This window comes from Pseudophryne corroboree, chromosome 5 (genome assembly GCF_028390025.1).
Source record: "Pseudophryne corroboree isolate aPseCor3 chromosome 5, aPseCor3.hap2, whole genome shotgun sequence".
Taxonomy (NCBI): Eukaryota; Metazoa; Chordata; class Amphibia; order Anura; family Myobatrachidae; genus Pseudophryne; species Pseudophryne corroboree.
The window spans coordinates 195,044,632-195,059,355 of NC_086448.1; the positions used below are offsets into that span (position 1 = coordinate 195,044,632).

General features: G+C 38.2%; 2 protein-coding genes across 2 annotated transcripts; both read left to right on the forward strand.

The window, feature by feature from the left end:
- Nucleotides 1-641: 641 nt before the first annotated feature.
- HOXA11 (homeobox A11) lies at nt 642-3,571 on the forward strand. Its single transcript, XM_063924846.1, has 2 exons — nt 642-1,308; nt 2,580-3,571. The coding sequence occupies exons 1-2, from the start codon at nt 642-644 to the stop codon at nt 2,810-2,812; spliced, it is 900 nt and encodes a 299-aa protein (XP_063780916.1). The 3' UTR covers nt 2,813-3,571.
- Nucleotides 3,572-10,506: 6,935 nt separating this feature from the next.
- Nucleotides 10,507-13,766, forward strand: HOXA10 (homeobox A10). Its single transcript, XM_063921983.1, has 2 exons — nt 10,507-11,357; nt 12,467-13,766. The coding sequence occupies exons 1-2, from the start codon at nt 10,559-10,561 to the stop codon at nt 12,739-12,741; spliced, it is 1,074 nt and encodes a 357-aa protein (XP_063778053.1). The 5' UTR covers nt 10,507-10,558; the 3' UTR covers nt 12,742-13,766.
- The last annotated feature ends 958 nt before the right edge of the window (nt 13,767-14,724 follow it).

The following is a 14,724-nucleotide window of genomic DNA, read 5'->3' on the forward strand; positions in this document are numbered from 1 at the left end:
TTCTGCTTTAGTCTGGCTGCACATTCCCTTAGATCATGGGCTCTCTCCCACAGATCAGTTACCAGACGGCATCACCTTATGCAACATATGGAATTTTATTTACGCCTATAGTCTATTAATTCGCTAGCGTGTCTATACGTAGTAACTTCATTACACACATTTTCGATACATGCACAGAGCAGTCTGCAATGTTATTCTATGAACATCAAAGTGCCCGGTGGAGGAGGGGGGGGGGGGGGGGTGGAGAGACAAAGACTTTATTTTGCACAACTTACATATGCAGCATAACACATGGCTTTTTTTTCTCTCGTAATGTAGCCCCTATGTTCTGCATGCTCACTGCATACCCTGCACGGCTCTAGCATGGGCTCCCTGTCAGGCATGTGAGGAAAGCATGTTACATGACAGATTACATACAGCTATGAACCTAGCAAGTGACGATCTGTTGCTTCCCTTGAGATGGCTACAAAGAGAAGGGCCCATAGTCCCAGCTTGTCCAATTTCCCCATCTGATCACATGACCAGCACCTCCCTGCTAAGGATGGGGATAGATTCCACGTCAGCCTACGTCTTCCAATTCCTACTCCACAGATCTGCTTCAAAGAGGCAGCTGCATGAGAGAACCATGCTAAGCCCAGCTAATGCGCACAGCCCAAGGTAGCCTAATGATGGATTTTGATGAGCGTGTCCCCTGTTCCTCTAACATGTATCTGCCCAGTTGCACTTACTACGTCTCCGGTCCTGACTTCTCCAGCCTGCCTTCATTCCTGCCCCAAAGTCCATCTTCTCGCCCCATGCCCTACTCCTACTCCTCTAACCTGCCCCAGGTGCAGCCAGTCAGAGAGGTGACCTTCAGAGAGTATGCCATTGATACCTCCAGTAAGTGGCACCCCAGGACCAACCTGCCCCATTGCTACACAGCAGATGACATTATGCACAGAGACTGTCTCCCTGCCTCCAACGCAGCTGGCATGGGGGAGATGTTCGGCAAGAGTTCCTCCAATGTGTACCACCCAAATGCCAACGTCTCCTCCAACTTCTATAGCGCAGTGGGCAGGAATGGGGTGCTGCCACAAGCCTTTGACCAGTTCTTTGAGACAGCCTATGGCAACGCGGATCACCAGCCTTCCGACTTTTCCCTGGACAGACACTGCGACAAAGTTCCCGGAGCGACTGCGACAACTTCAAGTTCGGAGCCCAGGGAGGCTGAGGAGAAGGAGAGGAGAGCGGAGAGCAGCCACAGCAGCCACAGCCACAGCAGCTCCCACTCATCCTCCGGCAACAATGAGGACAAAGCCAATGGCTCCAGTATGTATTGCTGCCTGCAGCGCCTGCCCTGTCACTGGCTCTGCAATCTCGGCGCACCGCTGTTAAATTTTTATATGCTGTTTTATAAGCATATAAGGTTTATGGAGGGTCCTTAGATTTACCCCAACAAACTTTCTTATAAAAGGCAGGATCACGTGCTTAGCACTGAAATTGGCCGTGAAATACCAGCCACCAATGGATGCCTTAAGACAATCCTTCCCCCTTTTTTTTCTTTCCCCCTTTTAAAACTCTGGGGTCGGTTTGAGAATATATAGTAAGTAAGAATTTAGGCCAATAAAAAAAAAATATACCCACAAAAATAACCTTGCATGCTTTGATATCAGAATGATCCTGCATGACATGTCAGCAGGGCTGCCCTGCCACTGCTGGGGCTAGGATAGGTACACACAGGTGATGCTGGGACTTGTTACACTGTGTGATCCGCAGCTGTGATAGCAGGATTAAAGGAACATAAAGCTTCCTGGTACAGACTTTCACAGGACACAGCTTGTTTCATGTGAAAATGAGAGAAGGGGAACATGTTCTAAAGCAGATGTAGAAATATATGTTTGCATGCACTATATATATATATATACCAAGCTAGTTACCAAGCAAATAGCATTGTGAATAACAAATCTGTTTGTTTATATATATATATATATATATATATACACACACACACACACACACACACACACACACACACACACACACACACACACACACACACACAGCCATAACTATATGTATATACATCTGTCTGCCGTCTATAGTGAGGGTCTATGTAATGTGTATCTATGTTCGGCTGAAGTTCATATTGTAATGTCAAGATCTGAAAACCATACATTAAGATCTAAAGGTACTAATTAATTCAATGCTTCAAATGTAAATGCTTATTGGTTATTTTCTCAAATAAAAACAAGGAGCCAGAGTGCAAGTCAATAAAATATCATTTATATTGCTATATAATTGAACTAGTTGATCCCTATTATTACAGTCCAACAATATTCTTCAAGTGCTAGTACCAGTTCTATAAATGGTAGCAGTAATCTCTTTTAGTGTAACAAAGCCAACTAGCTTATTACTTTTTAACTATTCATGATCTGCATTGCGTGCAGTGATGTTGAGTCTCTTAAAAAAAAAAAAAACAGAAAAAAACCCCCCCAAAACCCTCGGGCTACAGTATTCCTGTAAATGGCTTATAATGGAAGTGATTGTAATTTACTACTGTATGCTACTTTAACATGATGGTATTTATTTTTGTTCCACAGGTGGACAACGTACCCGTAAAAAGAGGTGTCCTTACACCAAATACCAAATTAGGGAACTGGAAAGGGAATTTTTTTTCAGTGTTTATATAAATAAAGAGAAAAGGCTACAGCTTTCTCGAATGCTGAATTTAACCGACCGACAAGTCAAGATATGGTTTCAAAATAGGAGGATGAAAGAGAAAAAAATTAACAGAGACCGATTGCAGTATTACTCGGCTAATCCTCTCCTATGAGAGTAACAGCGTTTTCCCCCCGGACGTATTACCTATTTTTGTTCATGACAAGTTTACATGTATGTGGATGTGCATGTAACTTACAGGAACCATGGGAAGTAACATTTGTTCATGAACAACCCTTCGTAAACGAAAATAGCTGCCTCTAATCTTAGAACCAGACGAGGATGCTAAGGGTAGCAGTATGCTTTCAAATTCCTAGCTGAATAATGTGCTTGGATGCAGGAATCACCAATTATTGACACACGTTATCTTGTTGTGTTAATGGACTGATGTTTTCAGTACGATTTTGGTACAGTCTCTAAAAGGACCAGTTGCAACATTTGATTTTGATGTACTTACTATGACTTTGAAGATATTTTCTGACTGTTCTCACCTTCTCATCGTACAAAAAAACATTCGGCTTAAAAATGTACTCTCGAGTTGTTTTATTATTGCAATAGGAAACACAAACAACCAAAACACAGAAGTTATGTGGTTTACTTGTCGGTTTAATGTCCAAGCGTCCTGCTGTCTCCTTTCCGTTTCACCCATATCAGTTATTGCAAATTTCACCTATGTGGTCTATGAAATATGCACTTTGTTTGCTAATATCAATCTATGTCTGTGACTGAAGTTGCGGAAACCCGCAATTTAAAATCAGACAGCATGTATGTATTACTATCACCTGTTTGAATAAGCAGTGCAACCAGACAATGATAAGAGAAATAAATCCACTCACAGGATATAATCAAGAAAGTCTCTCTCTCTCTCTCTCTCTCTCTCTCTCTCTCTAGATAGATAGATAGATAGATAGATAGATAGATAGATACTTTTATATATATATATATATATATATATATATATATCCTTTCTTCATACCAAATGAAGTCAGACAGGTTATTTGAACTTAAATGTATGTGCCCACGCCATAGTTTATGTTTAGTATAAAACTCATTTAAATATATATAAATCTATATATATGAAACACCAAAGTTATTAAAGGCAATTATGGAAAAGGATATTTGAAATTATATATTAGTTTATGGGACATGATAATCTATTTGTATTGTTCCTGTATGAATGTATGTTTCGTATGTTTTACTAAATTGTGTAAATAAACGTAATTTGGTATATCGTCTGAATACCGTTTTACACATCTGGTTTGATAATTTTTACCTTTTGCTAAAAAAAAATACTAATAATTGAATGGGGAGTATACGATTCTTTTTGTCATGAATGAGAATATTTGACACATATTATAAGGCTAAACTTCATGCTCTGTCACTGTTAACTTACAAATGAATATTTTATATGTATATAGAGTCTGTTATACAAATTATGTGGGATGCATGTATACAGCCAGAGAGCGCACAAGACAAATAAACTTGGTTGAAAAAAATACAAATGATGCATTGTGTTGGCTTCTTACATAGTTTTTTTTACATTGCCCATGCAATGTATGATTCATTTTGTACGATGTGCTCATACATTTAATAGATTTCTCCACAAAATGCTGATTCTGCAATCCCAAGATGAGGCTGGTTACTGATTGAGAATTATTGATTGTGTAAGGTGATCCAATGTCTTGTACATCACTATAGTCTTGATATTCTAATTTGAGGGGACCCTGTTGTAGATAAAGAACACAATAATTCTATAGAACTATTTCACACTATGCTTCATCAAACAATGCATTTGCTTTTTTACTATTACACTTGTTTTTATATTAAATGTAATACAGTTGTTTCTTAGACTACTGCAACTGTCCCTTTTTAAAGTTTTTCTTTTTTCTTTGAAATGATTATTATTTTTATCCAGATCTCTAAATATCTTATTTTCTAATAGCTATCTGGCTTTGAACTTCCATTCAGCTATTGTTGGACATTGTACATAACCTTGAGAAGAATGTCTAGCATTCTGTGGGGCCCTATTGTATACAGATTTCTGTATTGTTTATATTGTAGTGCACGAGAAATGTCAAACATTGGCCGACACATCTTTTTTTGTATAGGTCTTTAGTGGAGTTTTTTTTCTGGCAAATACTGTACAACTAGTTCTAAAAGCATCAACAACATGCTAAAATAGAAGTAAGATTGAATAAATAGGAATTAGATAGGGAGAAGACTGTCAATGAGACGTTTACAGGATATTTCCTTTTTGGGATAAATATTAACTGGTTTCCCTTGCAAACACTCTAGACCCTTGAGGCCTGCATTTTATCCGCCAGAGTCTTTGGTCTGACCCAATAAAAGCACATGCTCTGTGTTGCTAAGGCAATTCGGTAATAAAACGTGTCTGTGATTTGTGATTTGCATATTTGGAATGCAGGACTATAAACTAAACACAGGGTATGTGGCCATTTCTGAGAAGGTGATATCAGTGCTGTCCAACAGTTGCATGAAAGGACATTGTAACATCTCTTTAGGATGACAACAGAAATTACAAAATAGTTCCTTTTCCAAAGGAACAGAATGGCCACAAGATGGCGCTGTATCGATCAATGTCAATGCCGCTCTGCCAGGAGAATCCAATGCTAGAATATTGGCCTTTGTTCTTTCTTTATCATGCGAGAAGACTCTTCAGAGATATAACTTGTTTTGTCTTTAGGAGGAAAGTCTGTCTGTCACTAGTTGATTAAAACAAACTGAATGCTTGGAAAGTGCACTCAAAAGTCTGAAAAATAAGATTATTGTGATGGATGAGGCAGATAAGGTAAGTAATTGATTACACACTGTCTACATGATAGGGCGATATCCTATGATGCTTAGAGGCTTGTTACCATACAATTTTATTTTAATATGTTGTAATATGGGAATTATTTATTTCACATAGCATCTGGATTTAAAAGATATGTATATCATAGCATATATCTGCACAATACGTTTGAATTGCCCTGCTGAGTAATGTGGAAATAATCTATCTACAAAATGTATATAAATGAGCACACACTCAGAATTTTACATTTCATGAAAAGAAAAAAAGTAAGGTACTGATTTCAGGCACTTTGGATGAGCTGATGTCTTTATGCATCTTCAAAGAAAGTTGACTGAATATACTGTGAGAGAGAGAGAGAGAGAGAGAGACTTATATACACAAATAGACAACATAAATAAATAATACAGTATTGCTACAAGATCAATATAGATACTCTTTTTCTAACCATGTGCAAAACATTAAGAGTTACCATAACATTTCAAAGTATCTAAACACAGTTATTTACACATACAGTATTTCCTAAAATGCTGATTACATGGCTGAAAGTATAAAGGAACATAAATGCAGTGAAATTCGATCAGGAAAAAAGAGAAAAACAACAAACAAACATATTTATATATTGTCTTCTGCTGAAATGTCTGCAATTTTACTTTCTTAATGATGTAGCTTTATGTTAATACGCAGAGTACACTTTTAATTTCGTGTGGGGAGGGCCGATATTAGAGCTGAGACTTTCTTTCCATGCAAAAATGCAGCATTATCGCAAAATAAATGCATTAAGGTTAGGATACACTTTGGACTACAGAAAATCTTGATAAATGGCACTTATGTTTCACTCTTGGGAACTGTATCTCTTTTAACCGAGTCCAAAATGTAGTCCAGAAGAATTTATAAATGCTGTAATTGAGCCAATATATACAGGGCCAAAAGTATTGTCTGACCCTCTATGAAATATTCGGAAGAAATGTAAGAGGGTAATTAATAGCTAATATTAAACTAACTGAGCAAATAAATTAATGTTGATAACATTTTACTGCCCACCAAGGCGGTATTGAAGGATCTTGCTGTGCACTTGACACACAACCATTAACTTTGTTATACCTTTAAATTGTATGTATGTATATATATATATATATATATATATATATATATATATATATATTATTTTTATATTTATTTATATATATATTACATAGAGAGAGAGAGAGAGAGAGAGAGAGAGAGAGAGAGAGACTTAATTCACAGCCCTTTGAATGCATGACACACACTGCTTGATCAAAGAACATTTCAATGAAGTTCCAAAACTTGGTGCCCCCATGCAAGTGTTTAAACCTTATATCAATAGTGTATACCGCAGCAGCTTCATTAATTAATCATGCAGTACATATTTTTAAATGAACATATAAAGATAAATGCTGTGTACACTAATATATTACTGAAAAATGTCGTCCCTCCAATCCTTAATCCAAAATCAGTATGACACTTGATAGATATAATGCAGGTCCATCAATCTGAGTTCCTACTTGTAAAATTATTGTATTCATTTAGATAATTTGAGCTACTTGTCAATGTTTGTATTGTTCAAAGTTATAGAGATTTTGTATAATTGTGTACATATTGAACGTAAAGTAATAATGAACAAAGTGTGTGTGTGTGTGTGTGTGTGTGTGTGTGTGTGTGTGTGTGTGTGTGTGTGTGTGTGTGTGTGTGTGTGTGTGACACGATTACCCGGCCAGTGGTGTAACACTGGGTAGCATGTATTATTAATCTTATGCATTTGCTATTGTCTTTTTGTTACTTGTTTACATTATTAGGGTAATTACTTTACTTTGATAGAGAAATATAGTGGTTAGTAATATATAGGTCTGGGTGTATAAGTTTTTTTTTGTGATGGTAGCTGGTATTTGTCACCAATCTTGGCACTAGGAAGCCCACATCTGATTCTAAGCACCACCCTGGATCCAGTCCAGGGGAAAATGAAAGAATATTTGGCAACAGCGAACATTCTTGACAGTTTACAGTTGTCAAATAGGAAAATTAGAAGAAATGCATTGTATAAGCCGTCACATTACAGGAAATCTACTACATAAACACTGATGTTTATTCACATGCGTTTTGTCATACATTTGTGTATAGAGTCAGATATTTACTATATAGCTGTTTGTATAAAAATTTACATGTTTTTGATAGCTTTATTTATACATCCTACACTTACTCTGATGTAGATTTTATAATTATCTTGTGCTATTACACGTATTTGTTTGCTTGGGGGTGGGTGGTGGGTCTTGTTTGTAGTTCATGTTTTTAGGGCAAGTTCAAAGATCCAGTCATTGTATTATAAATGACAGTGAAATGTGGGTATTGTTTTATCCTGAATACAAACACAAATGTGCCACTGGTTCTCGCCTTTAGCAGGAGCAGAATTCATAGCACAAGGCTTCTCGGCTTGCTGTGTAAGGGGAAAATATCCATTCACATAGGTTCCATTTATGCTTGAAAGGAGATTCCATTCGGTATTTAAAAAGTATTTTGGCACAAAGCGCAGTTTTCCTCGCTGAATTGTTCCTGTAAGCTCCAAACTGACCATTTATCGTTTATAGTTAAGATTTAAATGTGCTGTATTAGTTTTACTTGAGTGCGTTTGATGATACTAGTTTACTATTTGCCTGCTCTTGTTAGTGATTACAGAAAGAATAGATCGCGCACACCACTGGGCTATTAAACTTCATGAACTAGACCCTAACTATAAAAGGCCTCCAGATTTCTTTGTATAAACACATCTGCCTACATCCAATCTTGCACATCCACACCTTGCCTTCTATGATATTGTATTATAAAACAATACTCTGTATATTAATTACCACCCAGGGCACACGCCTGTAACAGGCCTATCCTGGGATGGACTATTGTACACAGCCATTGGATCATGTGACTCTGCATCCTTTGTTGTGCTCTTTGAGTTACATGAAATATAAGAATTTCTGCTTTAGTAAATAATATAATTTGAAAAAAAACAAAAAAAAACTGCGCGTTCTTTGCATATTTGTTGCATACATATGTGGCTGGCGGTGTTAAGTGAACATATTTACCTCCAGCTCAGATATCACACCCTACTGAGCCACAAAAATGTGTTACAGCTGCTACAGGAGCTCATAATACTGTATATATTTCATTATTACAAATATTAAAGTAAGGGCTAATCTGCAACATTATAAACTAACTATATATATATATATATATATATACACGCACACACACACAAACTACAATATGGTCTAGCTTACATTGTTATGGGCTAATCCGCAATCCGGTAAATTAATATGTAGATAAAGAATATATATATATATATATATATAGTTAAATATTTTTTATTTCATAAGCAATGCCCGCGTTTGCCTTACAGCTGCTTTCTGCAAATACAATGCAGCTGCGCCCTATTTTTACTATTATTGTTATTATTTTACAAGTTTTAAGCGCGGGAGTATAAACGTGTTTTACTGGGGTGTTATAAGTAGGGGATGGTTGTAGCAATGAAGTAACGCGTCCAGCAGAGCGCACAAACCTTGGAGAGGGCCCATGTGCTTCCTATTCTTTCAGAAACATCTGAACTCTGCTCATTTCATATGCCCTTCCCAGAAGAAAAGTCACAAGTGGAGGCTAATAAAAATGTAGCAGAGAGTTTAAAACGCAGATATTTTCCTTGAGCTTGCAAAGGCAGGCTATCTCGCTGCTAGTAGTCTACAGATCGTCTGAAAGCCAAGGGTAAGTGCTTTGGGAATGCGTGGTTAAAATGGTGCACTGATTTACATACTAGATCAACTAATAAACTCTCTTATTCATCTTACTTTCACACCACATCCGAATTGAGCGATTGAGCGGTGCGGTTTGCATACAGTAATATATATGTATGTATATATATATATATATATATATATATATATATATATTCTTCTGCACACAGATACATTGAATAAAAAATAGTCTTAGACTAGGTGAAAAGTTTCTGCACATACTTGTTCAATCTGTTCAGTGGGTTTTGTTTTGTGCCAGCACAGGAACTTATAAGTACTTAAATATTCTTGAAAGACATTGGGACGAATAGGTTGTATAACAGCACACTACAGGGAGTGTATAGCACTATAAACTACCTCAAACAAATACCGTGTGGTTTAATGCTTCTTATTTAAAAAGCACCCCTTTTTTATTTCGCAAATGCATGGGTTTTTACTATTTTAATCTACACACACACACACACACACACACACACACACACACACACACACACACACACACACACACACACACACACACACACACACACACACATATATAGTGGTACCATGGGGCCATTTTTTTAAATCAATATGTTTACTCAACGTGTTTTATTTTGAAATTACTATTCATGTTACTGCTTTGCAATGTTAGCTACGAAACAAGGCTTGATGGCTGACATTTGAAACACAATTAAAGGAAATAAAGTTTCTGGTTATAAGAGTACTCATGTGAAGACCACCCCTCGTGAATACTTAACATTCACCTTCTAACCACATCAATCTGCTCTGTTCTTTATTCTTTGTGCCCCTGTTGACTATACACTCAACATCTGTATGGTTTATATGTTTTTCAAACGCACATTTTTGCAAAAAAGAAAAAAAAAAAAAACACCCTTCAAATATTAACATATGTAATTTTAACGGAAATTGTAAAGTACTGACCCTGATTTTCCTAAAAACCACAGTTAAAAAAAAGTATCAGTATTTACATAGGAGATGAGAGTGTAATCTATAGAGTGCTGCAAAGCATCTTTACACCCAGTGGATAGTATATCTGCAAATACAGTCCACACAGCATGTAATGTATGTATATATATATATATATATATATATATATATATATATATATATATATTGAGGTCGAGCTAAGATGAACCTTTGCATACGAAACTTAACTGGGAGGGGTTGTTGCCTAGACGTGAGCTTTCATTGGCTGCATGCATCTGCCGTGGTGCAGGGGTATCTCTAATCATATTCAGCATGTTTTGCACAAGAAATGTCAGCCAGAAAGGAATATCTGCTCTCTTCGCCAAATTATTCCACAACAATGTCATGTTCGGAGAGCACGGCATCGAACTCTTTCCTGGTGGACTCCCTGATCAGCGGAGGCAGAGGAGAGGCTGGAGTCTACTACCAGGGCAGTGGAGTCTACTTGCCCCAGGCATCCGATGTGTCGTACGGGCTGCAGAGCTGTGGACTTTTCCCAGTGCTGAGCAAACGCAATGAGGGTAACACAGCAGCCCCCACATCTCAGAGCTATGCTCCAGGGATGGAGGTCTGGCTGGATGCCCCCAGATCCTGCCGGATGGTGGAGCCATCTGAGAGCCCAGCAGCTACCTCCTGCTCCTTCACACAGAATATTAAGGAGGAGAACTCATATTGCCTCTATGACTCGGACAAATGCCCTAAGGCTGCAGCTGCCACTGACCTGTCCACTTTCCCCAGGGTTAGTGCTGAGGCTAGCCCTGGCCACGGTGCCAGTTCTGTCCCAGTGCCAGGTTATTTCCGCCTCTCCCAGGCGTATGGCTCATCCAAGGGCTATGGTGCTGCTGCGGCTGCTGGGCAGATTGCTGCTTCCCAGTTTGCGCCTCTGCCCCAGGCTCGCTTTGACCAGTCCCTGCCTGTGCCCCCCATGCCTGCAGAGAGTGCCAGGAAGGACAGCGAGGGCCATTTGCCCAGTGCAGCCCAGCAGAGAACAGAGGAGGAGGCGCTGCACACATCTTCATCTGGGGCTGAAGACTCTTCTCCGGCTCCCTCTGACAGCAGCAAGCATTCCCCGGAGAAAGACACCGGAGGTGAGCACTCACACTCACTCACCAGCGCCCAGTTACATCACAAAGGGAAGGGGCATGAGACCAGGGATCACAGAGGAAATCTTCTTTTTATTATGATCCTTTGAACTATTTAATAATTGGGCGTGAGTGTGTCATAAAAATCATGTCCATCCTAAACTTTACACCACACTCAGCTGTGCTTTGTCCTAGAGGAAGCAGGAACCCACTATAAAATAACAGTTATTTATAGGACTCCAATTCCAGGAGCACTACAGGCGCCACAACAAACATCCTACCGAAAATATGACAGTACACAGCCATTGTATATGTGTTAGGTAGACGTGAGCTTCCAGCCGCTTTCCTAATAGTGCCGAACTCTACACGAAAAGCTGGGGCCTGTATTCTTTATCGCATTAATCTTAGCTAAACTATTGCTGGTTCATTAGTATATCTACTGTTTTCTCTACTGGATATATATATAATTGATACATTTAAAATAAATTGCGATGTGGGTGTGCTGATGTGTGATATATATATATATTTATTTACACACACGCACATGACCCTGACAGTGTGTGCATATACCGTATATAAATATATAGGTGTGTGTGTGTGTGTGTGTGTGTGTGTGTGTGTGTGTGTGTGTGTGTGTGTGTGTGTGTGTGTGTGTGTGTGTACACACACACACTGATTCAACAAGTAGCACATTTTTTAATTGTATTTTAACTTTCACACTAATACCAATAATAAGAGCAAGTGATATATTGCAAAACAAAATAAGTTGATTTCTCAGAAACTTGATAGCTGCTTTATACAGTTTGGTTTGGTAGTGCTGCCTAGGGTTATCATCCCTTTAATACAATACATAAAAAAATAATCATATCCCTACATAAGAAAGGGGGAGGATAATGCCCTATATTGAACATAAGTACTAATATTTTGTTAATAATAATAATAATAATAGATATATTTAACCAGTGTGCTTTAAATATAGGTATACTATAAATTGTACATTCCACAATGACACACACACACACACACACACACACACACACACACACACACACACACACATTAGGTATTACATTTTTGTACACATTCACTTATACCCATATATCATTTTTCCATAGGAACCTCGAAATCTGAAAATACTGCAAATTGGCTAACAGCTAAGAGTGGCAGGAAGAAACGCTGCCCATATACCAAGCACCAGACTCTAGAACTGGAAAAGGAGTTTCTGTTCAACATGTACCTGACTCGCGAGCGGCGCCTAGAGATCAGCCGCAGTGTCCACCTCTCAGACAGACAAGTGAAAATCTGGTTTCAGAACCGCAGAATGAAACTCAAGAAGATGAACCGAGAGAATAGGATCCGTGAGCTCACAGCCAATTTCAATTTCTCCTGATGACCCTGCACACCTTCTATTGTATCACAAAGCCAGTACTCTTCCACAGTGGTTTCATTTTGTCTCACCTTAATGGATTGCCAATTCTGTACATTTCCAATATGCCCTTTATCGCACCCAGCTTCTTTGTTAATCTGGGTTTAAAGCCATAATTGCACACGTCGTTAAGAGCTTTTTATTATTATTATTATTAATATTATTATTATTAAAATAATTATTTTTATTTTTTTTTCTATTTGTTTTATAGATTAAAATATTTTTTATGAAAAGCAGTCTCAGTGTTAGTCCTCATAGAAAGAGCAGGTATAATTTGTATATTTTAAACCCTACTGCCCTCTGTTTTGCTACATATGCCATGGCATCTTTGTGTTTTTATGCAGCAACTGACAAGGTTTTATTTTGCGTCTTAAGGCACGGATGGGGCAACAGAAAATACCAAATCTAAACATTGTATTGGGTCGAATTAAATGGTCCTCATTTCTCCAGGAAAAAAATAAGAACTGTTATTCTGCAGTGAGGTAATAAACATGCACAGGACTCACGCTCTACCATTCGCTGGATTTAGACAAATCCTTGTATGTATGTATGTATGTCTGTGTATATTTAGGAGGATTACAAATGGTTACTTTTGGTAACACCAGAAAAGCACACCCTAGATGGACCTTTTTACTTGTGTTGTTTAAATGTACTCAGTCATTGTTTAGTTCTTATTCATATTTGTTAACGCAGAAGCTGACATACATTAAGAGGGGAAGTAACCGCCTTCCTTCAAAATACTGTGAATTTACATGCTTTAATTTACAAAAATATAAGAGCAGATTAAAAAATGAACTTTATATATGCAAATATGTGTAAATGTTTATTATTAAAAAAATAGGCCAATGTTTCTTAGGCGATTGCTTTGTACGTTAATATCAATGTACAGTCAGTCCATGGATACCATAACCCACATAACTTAATATTGTTATGCTGCTGTATGTGAACAGGCCATGTTTATGTTCAATGAAGAATCAAATAAAACACAATGAATCCTTCGTACTTTTTACTTCTTTTGTGGCTGTTTATGCTTAGGTTTTATTTTATCTGCTCAAGAACTTTTACAAGTTGGCACCCCCATCCACCCCCCTCTCCTGCAATTACTATAGGAATCCATTTAAATATTACCTAGACAGTCGTAATTTGTCTGGGCTATATAGCAATGGTGCTGTAAGGTTTGTCGGCTTTTGTTCAGTTTTATGACTTGCTAGTATATCTGGATTGTTGCAGAGCTAGACGAGTGCTTTAGGTTGTGCAAGGAACTGCTTACACAGAGGAAGCAGCTAACAAGAGAAGATGTGATTGCTTTTTTTAAACTCTGGAAGGAAAGATGCTGTTACTATTCTATCTGGGAAAACATAGCAGAGTCCCCAAATGACATTGACGAAAATCCAAGGTGAGGTGGCCTGCGCGGGCGCGCTCTCTTTACGCGGCGCAATTTACGCGCATACTGGACGCTTTCTCTTAGTTTGCTTTGTGTGGTTGCAGCGTAGACAAGAAATTATTTGTTTTTTTTTCATTTGTTAATCGATTTGTACACCGCTCCCATCCACACACGAGAGCAGACCCCTTCTATAATTATATCCAGTCAGTACTAATGTGAGTTCTATTACGGAGTATTTGCACTAACCCGTTACCTCTATTACTGTCATGTATTTCTAGAACATGTTTAAGCCTGCAGGGAATGGAGCACTGCATGGTTACACGCCTACCAAACGGTGGGGCTTGCTAGTGTTGCTTGTGATTTTCTCCTCATAGCGGATCCCTTTCTAGGAGCTTGGAGGTCGCCAACCACAAAGTATTAGAAGAGAACTGGCCTGTGATTTAGGTAGTTTCATGTTGTTGGGGCTCAGCCTTTCTCTCGACAACAAGAAACTGCCTTGGTCACATCAGTGGATATCGTCATGGAACATAGGACTGTTATGTACATACGTTTGTTTATGTGCG

Excerpts from the sequence above, each read along its gene's own strand:
- HOXA10 (XM_063921983.1), top strand. The coding sequence starts at position 10,559 with ATGTCAGCCAGAAAGGAATATCTGCTCTCTTCGCCAAATTATTCCACA. Across the intron at positions 11,358-12,466 it reads CCCGGAGAAAGACACCGGAG|GAACCTCGAAATCTGAAAAT; the intron begins GTGAGCACTCAC and ends ATTTTTCCATAG.
- HOXA11 (XM_063924846.1), top strand. The coding sequence starts at position 642 with ATGCGCACAGCCCAAGGTAGCCTAATGATGGATTTTGATGAGCGTGTC. Across the intron at positions 1,309-2,579 it reads GGACAAAGCCAATGGCTCCA|GTGGACAACGTACCCGTAAA; the intron begins GTATGTATTGCT and ends TTTGTTCCACAG.